The sequence below is a fragment of the Vanellus vanellus genome (genome assembly GCF_965231255.1).
Source record: "Vanellus vanellus genome assembly, chromosome: 4".
Lineage (NCBI taxonomy): Eukaryota > Metazoa > Chordata > Aves > Charadriiformes > Charadriidae > Vanellus > Vanellus vanellus.
Window position 1 is genome coordinate 61963874 of NC_138909.1, and position 14415 is coordinate 61978288.

The following is a 14415-nucleotide window of genomic DNA, read 5'->3' on the forward strand; positions in this document are numbered from 1 at the left end:
GTAAGCATCAGGGTGTTGCTGAGTGAGGGGGCTTTGTCGTACCACTCTGTCTGACTTTTCAATTGCTACAGCAGTCAGTTGGCGAAAACTAGCAATTCCCATTGCGGGAAGTCAATTAGCAGGCAACGCATTGTCTGCCAAGTGCCTCTTGGGAAGTGCCTTCGGTAACAGGACTGCTTATCTCCAAGTTGCTGCCAGTGAAAGTGGAAGGAGAATAAAGCCTGCGGTGGTCCTCTCTTTTTCCCTTCTGGTGTGATAAAGCTCAGAGCAAAATTAAGTATTCAGCATCTCAGTAAATGTAATTCTTAATCTTTATTGACTTAGCACAATCGTATCTGTACCAGTTACACCCTTCCTGCAAAATTAATTCTCCTCTTTATTATCTAAATAAACTCACACACAGCTAAATAAGAATGCCTAAGCTTTTCTTTTCAGGGTCTGTCTGATCAATTTGATATTATTTGAGATCAAAATACTTCATATTCCATATGTATTTAAAAAAAAAATAAATCATTGAACTCCCCCACTTTTTTTAGCGCACCCACTAATTCTGCAGCAAGCACAGAATTAAAAAGGTGCACAGATGCACCTTTGCCTCTGGGCCAAATGAAAAGATTTCATGCCATGAGTGAACTGCAGGAAACATTTTGGGAATTTTAAAAAATTTCCCATAGCCCTGTTATTTGAACACCAGTATTGTAAATGTTGTGGGGCAAAATACATTGCCCATAAATGCTATGTATTAATAGTCTTCAAACTTTTGTTATTTAGTGTGCCTTACTTTAGCCTTTTTCCATTGACTTAAGAAAAGCATGATACATTATTCATTCATTAGAAACATCATAATTTGAGGTGATATACATTTGTTGTTGAAACCTCTCCCCTTTTCCAGAAATTTTTATGGGATGCTCTTTCATTGGCATGTTCGGTCTATTGAGCTTAACCAAATCCAATGGTCTAGTGCTTTCCTCCTTTGTCATACAGCTCATATATTAAAGGCATTAAAGGTCATTCTTAAGGTTCAAAACTATTACTTTAATTGGGTTTAGAAAGTATAGCCTTTCTAGTGGAGATAGCATTTATCAGCCTTTATGCGGGCATTCCTTCCACATTTTAGTTTTTTCAGCGCCATTAATCTCTTTTCACTTGGTTGCATCTTAGAATTCACCTTCTGCATGAAAATTCATTGAATGATTGGCAGAAATAACTCTGGTTCCCTTCGAATAGAGACTTTTTGGCATGTGTTCAAACAGACTATCAGAAACCTTACAAATAGCGACCCAGCAGCAATTCTATTAGTTGTATTGGTACCTTCTCTCAGAATGGTGGAAGTGACGGGTTCTTATTTCAAAAGAATAGGCCAAAAAGCCATTCATGATCTAGACTGCCTCGTGAAAATGCTGCTTCTACATTCTTCTGATTTTTCTCTTCTCTTCTGTGCCTTGAACTACCAGTCAAAGTGTTTCTAAAACCTCTTTCCTTACTGTAGTATTATGAATTAAAGAAAACAAATACAAATGCAATAAGTGTTTTGGGAGGGATAAGGGAGTTACCCGCTCTGATGCCCACAGCTTTGTACAAATTATTATTAAAGCAAACAAGCATGGAATTAAATACTTTTTTTTTTCTTCATTTTTGTTTGTATTAAAACCATTTAAGTAATCAAAAGAAGGTCTTAATTAAATGTGCTGCTTTTTTTGAAGGATAGAAGTCACTACAGTGGTGTTTTGGGGAGGAGCAAGGTTTGCTGGAGGGGAGGGTGACTGGAGGGTTGCAACCGTTAACTAAGTAACACTTGTATAAATAGTTTTAGTCTTTGTAAGGGGCAGAAAAGACCCTAAACCACATAATATATGAAATGAAAAAAAAAAAAAAAAAAAAAAAACACAAAAAGAGTCAGGAATTTTAACAGTTCACCTTCATAATCCAGTGGAGTGAAAAGTCACTGACTTCCTAATTACTATGGCCTTCAAGATAAAATTGTTCCTTCTTGTGAATGGAGCTTTCTAATGTTTGCTTGCCAAAACTAGAAGCTGTATGGTTGTTTCATGATAGCTTTATTTACATTTCCCATGAGTTTCCTAATTGGTCCCCTCAGTCTCGTCTCATCTTACCATCCTAATTTCTACTATTTTTCTTTGTTTTCATCTCATTCTTCCTTATACTTTGTTTTCATAAGTCTGTTGATTAATGATGGTGTATTACGCCAAGCACTCAACTACAGATTTGTGAACCATGTGATATTAAGCAGGATTAAAAGCTCCTGAGATCGCTTCTCACAGTAACACTCAAATTATATTAAAGAAAAAGGGGGCGGGAGGGAAGGGAAAGGAGAGAAAGGGCAAAAAGAAGGAGAAGAGGGGAAAGGAAATGAGATCTGACAGAACTGAACTTGACAGATGGACTTAACCAAGATCGAGTGACAGGTGACCTGATCAAACTGCAGACACTGGGGAGGTGCTTTGCGTAAATGAGGAATTTTATTTGAGAACTGGGAGCTCGGTGTATGTATCTTTTCCAAGCTAAGCTTGGCATGTGTACAGTTCCACCCTTTCTGTTGTCTTTTAAAATTCATCCTCAGCTAAAAGCCCAAAGTACAGCCTCAAATAAGTAGCTACTGAACAGAGAGACCCTTACAATGAGATGCAAAGATGATTCTAAGGATGACCCTTTACAGAGAAAAGTCACCTGGGGGGAAGGGTGTAGGCACATTCATTGAAGACAATTCAAAGACTCACATAGCAGGAGAGCTCTGAACCATCAGAGATAAGGCAGCTGTCTCTAATTTTAGCAGCTCAAAGTGTGATGTGGCTATCTACAGCAGCCTGACCGAACTGAGAGAGAGCCCTGCATCTTTGCAGCTTGAAAGGAATGGGTCCGAATGCTGAGGGGAGGATGCAATAAGTTACGAGACATTAAATTGATTATTGTTTTCCAGTGTCTGCATTTCTTTCTGCTTTCTAGTTTAAATCAAAACATTGGTCTTTTTAGGACTTGTACAGAATGTTAGCTCATAAATATCATTTACCGCTTTAACAGTTAAGCTGTCTGACGGAAGTCTTGCACATCCCATGAAGTTCTGGAAAGGTTTTGCCAAGTTGATTTCTATATATATGTATGCACAGTCATCGGTCTTGTTTCACTCTATGTTGTTAAGATTTTTAATAGGTTGCAAGAATCTTCTATAGCCATATCTATCTTTTTCCAGAAAATATGTGTTAAACATTCCAATCCGACCCTAAAGAGATAGATCTCTTTGGTCTCACTCTAAAATGTTCACAGCCATTTAATTATTCTTATAGCTCTTTTTGACACTTTTCTGATTTATCAAAATCTTTTCTTAATTCCTGACATAACAAATGCATACAGGCAATACTGCCAGTGCATGCAGGTGTAAAGTGAAAAGATTATGTCTATTTATGGATTAAAAAAAAAAATTATTATAGTATTCAGTTGCTTATGCATACTGATACATACTTTGGTCATTCAGAAACCAGAAAAATGTGCCAGTTTTTGAATTATTGGCAATTGCTGGATTGAAATAAAATGCGTTAAAAGTTACATAGCTAAGTACCTTGTGGAGACGTTACTATTTGCTAAATGCCCCTTTGACAAATTCACATGATCCAACTAATATTTTCTCAGCTCTTAATCTAACATTCCCAACTTTGGAACAACTTCCTATAGCTGCCATGTTTTTAAAATTAACTTTTCTAATATATGCTTCTTTTCAACTGTAGTTCACGTGTACTTTTCTTCAGGTCTCCTCTTATCTTCCTCCCTTCCCAGAGATTTTTAAGACCAGTGTTTTTAAGACCAGTCCTGACTAATGCGTTGGACTTGGTATTCAAATTTGTTACTAGTGGACTGGGGAGGCATTCCACTTTCTGGTGAAATATAGAGCTTTTGCATCTGTTTTGCTTAAAAGTTACTGCATTTTTATGTCCAGAAGCTTATATCAAATAAGCGTACGTGGTTTTCAGATGCATTATTATTAGCTACAATGTATTAGTTATATGCTTATCTTTTCCCTAGAAGTTTGTTCAAAAGAATTCTCGGGACTAAGGCTTTACATATGGAGGAGGACCAAAAAGGGATCTCAATGAAATGGAAATATCTGGTGCAAAAAAGCTGACATGAAACTAAAATTTTAGTATCGATGTACGCTGTGACTGAACCTTTCCAGGTACTGCAGCACCTAATTTTAAAGGCCACCCTGTTTAGTCTGTTAAGGCAAACGTGGCCGTTAACTCTGAAAATCTCTGCATGAAAATAAACCTAATACTGCTTTATAATTTTACAAGAAAGGTTTTATGACTTGGCACTCCCTATCATAAGTGACAGTTGGTTTAGACTGTTCATCTGTGGCATCAATGATGTGAATATATTCTCCCTATAGACTTTTTTTTGATCGTGGGAAGGTGACTGTTTCATAGAAAAAACAGTATTTATGCCCATTGTAATATAAAACAAAAAGGTTTGTTTTCTTTATCAAAAATGTAGAAATTTGCTAAAATCTTAACAACTTTTATATGATATATGCATATAAAGACACAATAATTACATGTGAATAACAAAAAATGCATTATCTGCGAGGCAATGTATTGAATAAATGTGAAACGAATTACATTGGGCAAAGGAATCTATTGAGGTATTGACTTCTTTACCTTAATATGTTTAATTTGCCAATACACATTCACTGAATTACATTTAACTTATCTTTGGGATTCCCACCTTTAATATTTCTCAGGCAAAACTTAAAATATATTCCACTCGGCTGCTTCAAAAATGGAAGGTTTTGCTAATTTGATAGCTAATCCTGTCTGTCTGACACACACAAGAGAAATGATTTGTCATGCTCTTACTCAAATATCTTCCTAATCTGAAAATTACTGGTAAATCGTGTGGCTTTATGCTTTTTTTTTTAAAAAAAAAAAACAAAACAAAACAAAACACAAAGCTTTCTTATTTTAGTTGTCAGACACAGCAATTTTTGTAGGTAGAATATTTAATCCGTTCTTTATTAGCATGTGTTTGATGCTGCCATTGTTCCCATCTTTGTATTCCTTCATACCCTTGTGTCCTATCTTAAAAACTAATTACATTCAGAGGACAGAGGACAATTTCAACAGCTGAAAAGACGTAGAGACACAGAACACAACAACCAGAGAAGAAAAGTGAAACCAGTGCTGGTTTCCAGAGGCACTGGCAGTAGGTAGTGGCCAGAATGAGCACTGTTCCACCTCTGGGGGTTTTGTGCAAGTTTCTGGTGGGTACTGAAGTAGAAGAGGCACCTCAAGGGACCTCTCTGTACTCTGCCGAGGGAAAGAAAATAACTCAAGCATTGGAATAAGTGAATATTTTGTACAGCCTGGAAGGGAAGCTGGAGAAGGCCCATCTAGCTCTTCCAGGAAAACCCTCATAGATCTGACAGCTGTGCCACACTCCAAAGGTGTTGGTACTCTTAGATTTTGTTTTCACATACGGCTCTTCACTACTGATAACTTTTCCTCAGCAATACCGTGAGTGAAGTTACTGTGAAAGAAACTATGGGCTACTGACTTTTCATTATATGGTGTTTCATCATCAATGAAATGCTTTCTTCAGCATTTACGTGTTGCTAAATAAATGGCCCGGTAAGCAGCAACCGCTTGTGAAAAGCGTTCTCAGTTAAAAAAGCTTTATTTACATTTGTGTGGCAACTTGGTGGTGTGAGTCCGTGCGTTGTTTAAGAGGTAGTAAGGCCTCCTGCCGCGCCGCCTGTCTCGCACAGCGGTGGGGTTCTCAAGCCAGTGTTTCTGCTCAGTGAGAAGAGGTTGACAAGTCACTGCTTGTGATAAGCCAAGAGTATAGCAGGATTGCATCTATTTTTTGTGGACTTAATACAGTTACTCGGAACAGCTCAAGTAGTTTTTGTAGTATAACAGCTCTCATCATAAATAGGCTAATTAGAGAGGCTTTAACTTGACTCTAGGTGACTCGGGCTAATTGCACTGGAGCCGCGCTCTGACAGATGCCAAAGTACTGAGCAAATAATTCTTGAAGTGGTGCATTTTGCCTACAACCTGAATCTGTAACAATTAAGGAATGTAAAGCCTATCATCATTAATGGTGCTGTAGGGTTCAGAGCATGAGATGGCCCCGTCTGTGATGAAAAATTAAACAAATGCAGGTTTGGGACTCGCTTTTGAGTAAATGCGATGAATTGTTTAATAGCTTTAGAATGACAATTCTTGTTACTTTTTTGATGTAATGCAGACTAAGGAGTCGTCTGCCATTTCCAATCAATCCCCTGAGGAAATATTTGATAGAACAATTAGGCTGGATGTTAACAGTTTGGTAAGCTTTAGGGCAACATTGACAGTGATTCTTTATATGCAAATATTTAGGAAACTGTCAAGCAGACTTATTAATAGACAGAATTAGAGCCTGAAATTCTAAAGTGCAAGTAATATAGTCGTTCAAAATACATCTTTTGTTTTGTTAGACATGGATGATATCACAGATTTCAACAGAATTCTTTTGCTGCTAAAGTTAGAAGTGACATTTAGGGGATATAAGCACTCTGGAGGTGCAGTTGTTGAGAAAGAAAAAAAAAAAAGGTACTTTGTTTAATAGCCTCAAGGATTCCTGTAGCAAAGGGAGACTATTACTGTTTCCTTATTTTAAAAACAAACAAAAAACCCCCAAAACCTGGCAGATGTTGCGTGTGATGAGAGATGTGTTGGCTGCATATTGCAGTTCTTCAGATTCAGGAGCTGCGCTGAATCCCATCACTGAAATCTATTTTCTATTTGCTGACAGCTGTTTTTGCCATTTACTTTAAAAGCAGATGGGGAAAATGCAAAGAAGAGCTGTCAATTTTATTACCATGTATAATCAGCATCTGTGCAATACATCAGGCTCATTGCACAGCTTACACTTTCTTTTCTGTAGTAAAAATCCTTTTGGGGTTTCTTGACAAGCTTCTTGCAGACTTTTTGTAAATGAGTAGATGCTGGAATTAAAAATATAGATTAATTAACTGCTAAAGCCACTATTGTATTGACCAAATTTACTTAATCGAGATGTTATGTTCTGTTCAAAACCTGCCTGGACGCTGTCCTGTGCAACTTGTTGTAGGTGACCCTGCTCTGGCGGGGGGGTTGGACTAGATGATCTCCAGAGGTCCCTTCCAACCCTGACTATTCTGTGATTGTTTAATTATAAAATATGTGGGTAATTTGCTGCTCCATACTCAAATTCTTGTGTTCTTAAGGAAGATATTTTATTTTATTGTTATGAAATATTTCTTTTTAGATATATCTCTGACCCCATAACAGGCATTGAGGTGCAGCACATCTCCGTGTAGTGTTTTCTACCTTTCTCTGCAGAGCAGGTTTAGTATATTGTACCCCATCTGCATGATTTAAGCCGAAAATGATTCTGTAGAGAACAAGGTGTTCTTCATTCCCAGTCTGCCCTCTTCCCTGCTGTAGAAGTCTGTCATAGAAATGACCTTTTATAGTGGGAAAATAAGCTAGTTTAAAAGTGTCAGTATAAATAAGCATGTTGTCTGTCTCTGTAAGTGCGGAAGTAGTAATCAGGAAGGGTGCTCTGCAGGCTTATAGAAGGGAACAGCATCCTCCTGGAAAGCGTCAAGTGATTTACATGTCACAGGGCTCTCCGGGGACCGGGTGGGAAGAATCAGTCTACTGGCTGGGGACCTGCTTCGATTTGATTTGATTAGGTTGGAAGTCACAACTGCAGAAGCACCTTTGTTTCTTAGAATAGTAGGTGGTTGTACATTACGGTGTGCGCGGTGATAAGCAGAGGGGAAAGATTTAGAAAAAGAAATGCTCACGGTACATTTCCTAGAGAGGAGAGATTAGGGAATAGTCTTCAAAAAGGGTTTCAACCAGTTTGGCAGTGTTAAAAGACAGTAAAACACTTATGTATTGATGCAGGACTTCTTTGAAGTGAAACACTGAAAGGAGCAGGAGACTTAATACTAAGAGCGTTAATTAGCGTTTGTGTGGTGATGGGCAGAGTACTTCTTATACATGAGGCAGTGCAAGCTTTGATGAAACATGTACTTAACTGTCTTCCTCCATTATCTTATCTTATTAAATATGCTACAAAAATTGACTGGGGCTTTTGAAAAAGAAACCGCCAAAGCACTGTTTATGGTACATAGCTGATCATTTATAAAAAGGAATGACTTCTGGGATGACTTTGAAAGGAGATGTTGTGCACAAAATTTAATACAAGTTCATGGAAAAATACTGATATTGGCTTTTTGTTCTTCTACAATATAATGGTACTTCTGGCCGTGTCATTTGTGAGGTCTTAATAGATGAATTCTTCAGTAATAGATAACTACAACCCATACTATTCCAGAATTAAAAATGTTTCATTTAATATGAGGAATTAATATAAAGGAGTTTTTAATTACTGTGGGTTTTATCAGTAGAATGCAAATTTCCTTTAGATATTAGTCTGTCTGTGCTTTGTGACCTTGCAATATATCTAATTAGATTTTCTCTGGAATAGTGGATGCAAATTTGCACTCTGTGAAATTCAGCTGATTCTAGGAAGATAAAGCTGGAGATTAGAGGATAACAAGGCTTGAAAATGTGAATTTGATTTACTTTCTTTACAGACAAAGCGGGGTATAAAAGGTTTTTCTTCTGTACTTATATAATCTTATTTTTCCTTTCTTATACTAATCTCATTTTCTAAAATGTGATGTGTCTTAGCGCGTATACTTTGGAGTCGGTTAAGAAAAGACATACTTAGATGATCCTACTATAACAAATCCTTTAGCCAGAAGAGCTTGTAAATTTATCCCTGCACTGCACAGTCTGTCTATTAGACTATAAATTTCTCACTAAAAGGAAATGTTAGGTAAAATTGACATGGAGTTCGTTTTACATATCCACCAGTGAATTGGTAGTTCGCTGTATTAGAACTGCTAGAAAATTAGCTTTCCGAAATATACTGTAGTAGGACTTCTTCAGGTTTTGGACCCCTATAATTTGCAGACAGATCGGACAGCAGTAAATTAAATCTGCTATTCCGTCTTGTCACAAAAAATGGAATACGTCTCCTGTAAGGTACTTCAGTTTATAGAACTAACATGTTTTTAAATTAAAAGAGTAAACTGGAAAATACTTTGTGTCTCGATTTAACACTAGACCTCATCTTTCTCGATTTACATGCCACATCATGTCTAGTTAAGAGCATTATATATTTAAAGACAGGTGAACGTAGACTGGAGCCCCTCCAGCACTATGTTACAAATTTCTACATCGTGGGCTAATAAGCAGCATTTATAAATGAGGCTTGTGGCAGCCTCGTGCGGGAGCATTGCCACTGCAATATCTGTCTTTGCCATATACGCAGAGGCATTTTTCCCCAGCGACTCTCTGCAGCAATTCAGGTCCTCCTCTGTAATAGGGCCTAATCCTTCCCTGTCCTTTTTGCCGCCCCTTCCCCTTTCCAGTCCTCTCTGTATGCCCTACGTGTTTCCCTGTGCAAGAGAGCCTTTGGCCGGTTTTCAAAGCTACGCACCTGATAAATGTCTGGTCAGGCTGTCCCTGGTGGTTAGGCAGTTGGTTGCTGCCAAATAGAGTGTGTAACAGGAATGGATGGATGGCTGCCATTCCCTTCATGGCTGGGTTAATTTGGTTTCTCAGCTCCTTCCCGTTGCTAAAATAAGGAAATTTTTAGAAATTTATTATCTGAAAGTTTTACCTCTCTTTGACCTAGCCAGCTGAGTAGAAAACTATACGGATGATGAGCATGCATAATCTTTATTTTCTGGGGAAACTAAGCTAAAAATGTAGCGTAAGAACAAAAAATGCCTGGGTTTGGTCTAACTTGGCGTTGGCCTTTAACTTAAGCACGTTTTTACTTATTCAGGTGTTTGCTTTGCGCGTCTACTCAAGTGTACTGGAGAAGAGTGACCTTGTTCCTTTATAGCCTAGTCAGTACTCCTGGTCTGATGCAAAATGCGTTTCACGGGTCCAAAAAAGCTCAGCCAAGGCAAAGAAAGTGTCTGAAAGAACGTTGTGTTTACGGAAAAAATTAACAGTCTTGTGCCATGGGATTCCCTGCAGAGTTTAAAATGTACCTGAAAACTGTAGCAAGGTGGCAACATTTTCCTAGTTAAGGACTTTTTTTTAATATGAACCCTGTCTAAAACAGCTCCGATGAAGTGAGATTTTCTGTGTGTCAGGAAGATTTTTTTTTTTTTTGAGGCGGTTTTTCTTTCTTGGCTTCCTTATATTCCATTCAAGAACAAATTCTGCTAAGGTAGAACACGGTCAGATTTTAGAGATTTTGAGTGTTAAATGTATAAGTAACTCCATCTGAACAAAACTTCACAAAAACAGTAAAAAAATCTTTCTTTAGTTCAGCTATACTGTGATCTCTAGAGAAACTATACAAAAAGAAATAATTGTTGTAGGAATAGTTTCTTGGAAAGACTTACTGAAAGTGAACATATGAGCTTATTAGTTACACTGCACACAGAGATGCGTATGTCTGTCGGAGCAAAACGAAACAGAAGAAAGTCAGTAGGACAAGGGTAAAAGGAAAAAAATAGGTTAATATTCCTGCATGTAGATTTAAAAAGGCTTTTTGACCTTAGATTCTGAGTCAATGTCTGAGTGATTTAAAATGCTACAGAATTTTGATTCCTTATCTGAAATAGATTTTTGGCGTTGTCTTTATGTACTTAGATTACAGTAAGAGTTGATACCTGTGCATGAGAGGGGGAAATAGAAAGCTTATTAGATAAGCATGGTATGTACGTTTGAATGATACTGCCTTTTCCTGTTGTACCTTTTAGTATGAATAGTTTCATTCCTTATGGCTACGTAATAGAAATTCTTGCACTGCCATAACCGTGAAATACTGTGGTGTCTGAAGAAGTAGCTTCTATTTCAAATGTGCTTATTGCTGAATCTGTTTTGATTTGTTGGCAGGAGGGCCATAGGTCTGTATCAGCATAGATTTCCTATATGCAAAGCTCTGGAAGTTCAAAAAATTCTTGGAAAACTGTTTCCATCAGCGAATTCACACTTTGCAGTATGGCAGGTTTCAGTCACAGTCACTATAGACGCAAAGCAAATGTGGCCTGTACCGTAAACTACAATTTTAGATAAAAATACTCATTTAAAAGAAGTTAGAAGTGTGGCTGTGCAATCCTAGTATTATATCTTAAAGAAAATGTGTTATGTACTGTATCTAAAGAAATCACGTGTGCACGTTTAAAAATACAGCATTTGCCCTACTGCAGGTAGCAACATATGTTATTTGTTCTCTAGCAACCTTCCTCTCCCCTTTCTTGTGTTTTGCATATTTGAATGATTAACTCACAGAAGTCATCAGACATTTCTAAATAAAACTTACTATAAACATTGTTGTGTGTGAATAATGTATCGGCTGTCAATTGACACTAACTCAAATTTGAATTTTTTAATGACAATTTCAGCTCAAATTTTGCAAAAATCTTATAGGCTCTGAAAATAAGTTTTCTTTAGAATACAAAAATCTAGATTGGGTTTTAATTTACAACATTACATCCTGTAGGTTACAAGGTTTGGTGTTAGAGACAAAACCTGATTTTTTTGTAATGAAAACTGAAATGAAATGAGCTTGTTTCTCAAGATAAAAATTATACTGAAAAAGAAAGAAAAAGCAGCCTTCTTTAGTAAAGTCCATCCGTTCTAGTTTGTTGTGGATTTAGATTGCTGTTTGGCTTGGGTTTTGTATTTTTATGTTGTTACTATTCTTTTGCAGACGGTTAGAACAAAATTCAATCAAGGTCATACCTCCTGGAGCTTTCTCACCATATAAAAAGCTTCGAAGAATGTATGTACCCCGTAATTTAGATTTAGTTTTTTGGTTTCATGTATATATACACACACATACAGGTATGTTTATATATATATATATATATATAAAAATTTAAAAATCAAGGTCGTACAGAGGAACTGCAGTCAATGTGTGAGCATTTAAGTTTCACTCCTAGAAAATTAACTGATATGGCAGCCTGGTTATTAAGACCATATAGCATCTTTGTCGCATTAATAATAATTGTTTTTTACCAAGTATTGAAGTTATTTAATATGGTTCTACATAGAAGCAATATGTTAACTGCAGTGAACGTTCTGTTAAAAAAAATAATTAATGGGGTTAAGCCTCTGTTATTTCAGAATACCTTTGAGGCACATAGTGCTGTAGCCATAACAAACAGAGAATTCTTTATAAAATGTACTGAAGCAATTAGGAAAAGTAAATCTTTTAGTCATTTTTTTCAAGCATTTGAAAGGTGTATTTTAAACCATGCATTTTGTTTCAATGCACTGGCAATTTTAGTGTTTTTTTATTAAAATTCTATGGCAGTTTCTGACATAAATATTTTAATTTCTCTATCCCTTCCATGCCTAATTCTAATTACATATTATTTTAATGTTGCTATTTTGAAAATATCTTGAATTAATTGAATCACATTTCATCTATTTCAGTGACCTGAGCAATAACCAGATCTCTGAAGCAGCTCCAGATGCTTTCCAGGGCTTACGCTCACTCAATTCACTGTAGGTATCTGTTTGACCTGTAAAAACAGAAGCAAATTTCTCATATTCTTACAGTTAAATTATTTTGGATTTTTGGCTCTCTGCAGAATTTTCGTAGAATCATAGAATCATGAATGGTTTAGGTTGGAAGGGACGTTGAAGATCATTGAGTTCCAACCCCCCTGCCATAGGCAGGGACACCTCCCACTAGACCAGGTTGCCCAAGGCCGCGTCAAGCCTGGCCTTGAACACCTCCAGGGATGGGGCCTCAACAACCTCTCTGGGCAACCTCTTCTAGTGGTGCACCACCCTCATAGTGAAAGATTTCTTCCTAATATCTAATCTAAATCTACTCTCTTCCAGTTTAAAGCCATTTTCCCTCATGCTATCACTATATGCCCTTGTAAAAAGTCCCTCTCCAGCTCTCCTGTAGGCCCCGTTTAGGTACTGGAAGGCTGCTATAAAGTCTCCCCACAGCCTTCTCTTCTCCAGACTGAACAGCCCCATCTCTTTCAGCCTCTCCTCATAGGAGAGGTGCTCCAGCCCTCAGATCATCCTTGTGGCTCTCCTCTGGACACGTTCCAGCAGTCCATGTCCTTCTTATGTTGAGGGCTCCAAAGCTGGATGCAGTACTCCAGTTGGGGTCTCACGAGAGTGGAGTAGAGGGGCAGAATCACTCCCCTTGACCTGCTGGCCACACTTCTTCTGATGCAGCCCAGGATATGGCTGGCCTTCTGGGCTGTGAGCGCACACTGCCGGCTCATATAAATTCGTTCAATTCAGAAAGCTGTAACAGTCATTTCGGAATGTTAGAGAGATGATTGACTGTTGTATCACAGCTGGACTCTAAAAATTGTATGGTTTTTCTATAAATACATTCATGGCAAAAGTTGAACAAAATCAAACATTTCTTTTCTTCCCCAGTTAGTTGTTCTTACAAACAGCAAATCCGCTCACCGCGGTCCCTTGGTAAGGCTGTAAACAGTGAGGTGCAGATTCTGCTGAGAGCTCTTTGGGGAACACACCTTTTGGGACAATGTGTGATCCTGCTTCCTTTCAGGATCACAAGGATCTTGCAAGTATCAAGTTGTTGCTGTTAAATTCTCTTCAGGAAAATGGAAATTTCATTATTTTTAGGGTCAAAATCACATAGTATATGCCTTTCGTAATGGCAGCTTTATTTGCTTTATTATTTCCTGGTACAGTGTCCTCTATGGAAATAAAATTACTGAACTTCCCAAGGGCCTATTTGAAGGACTCTTCTCTCTGCAATTGCTGTGAGTATTTTTTTTTTTAATACTTATTCTGTTTTGGGGTAAGTCAGAAGAGTAAACTTGATGAGAGATATATGCCTGGAGAAGAACTGCCAGGAAGTCCTGTATGTAAGATCAGAGTATAATAAAAACAAATTACGTTAAAGCCAAAGGAGTCAAGACTGTTATAAGCCAGCTTTCCATTCATCCACAAATTTGATCATATCTCAGTTAATGTATCAGCCTAAAATGATTAAAATGAAAGTATTCTGTTGTGTGGAATTTCTAAGGATAAAACACATAAGATACGATACTGTCTTGTCCTGTAAACAGCAAATAGTATGTATAAAGTCATGTGGAAACCATAGAAGGAATATTTGTATGCTTTATACAGAGAAAATACGTAGTGAAAATGCTATGTAATTGTATTTCTAGTTGTACCCGTGGAAGAACAAAGTTGCAGTACAGTTTCATTGATGACTTTTAATGTTTTCTGACACTCTTCTCTGTACAATTTTTTCGCACTGTGAACTCCAGCTGCTATTTCGTTCAACACTTTGGAATTTTCCCTGTGTAGTCTTATAAACCATTTCTAT

General features: G+C 37.4%; 1 protein-coding gene across 2 annotated transcripts in view; it reads left to right on the forward strand.

Moving 5' to 3' along the window:
• The window catches only part of SLIT2 (slit guidance ligand 2), a gene marked incomplete at its 5' end in the record, with an annotated part of 271246 nt that overhangs the window by 182619 nt on the left and 74212 nt on the right, over window positions 1–14415 (forward strand). For both annotated transcript variants that reach the window (XM_082482340.1, XM_082482341.1), the window contains 3 exons: window positions 11788–11859; window positions 12516–12587; window positions 13772–13843. In XM_082482340.1, the coding sequence (XP_082338466.1) occupies window positions 11788–11859; window positions 12516–12587; window positions 13772–13843 (216 nt within the window). The remainder of the gene's footprint in view (window positions 1–11787; window positions 11860–12515; window positions 12588–13771; window positions 13844–14415) is intronic.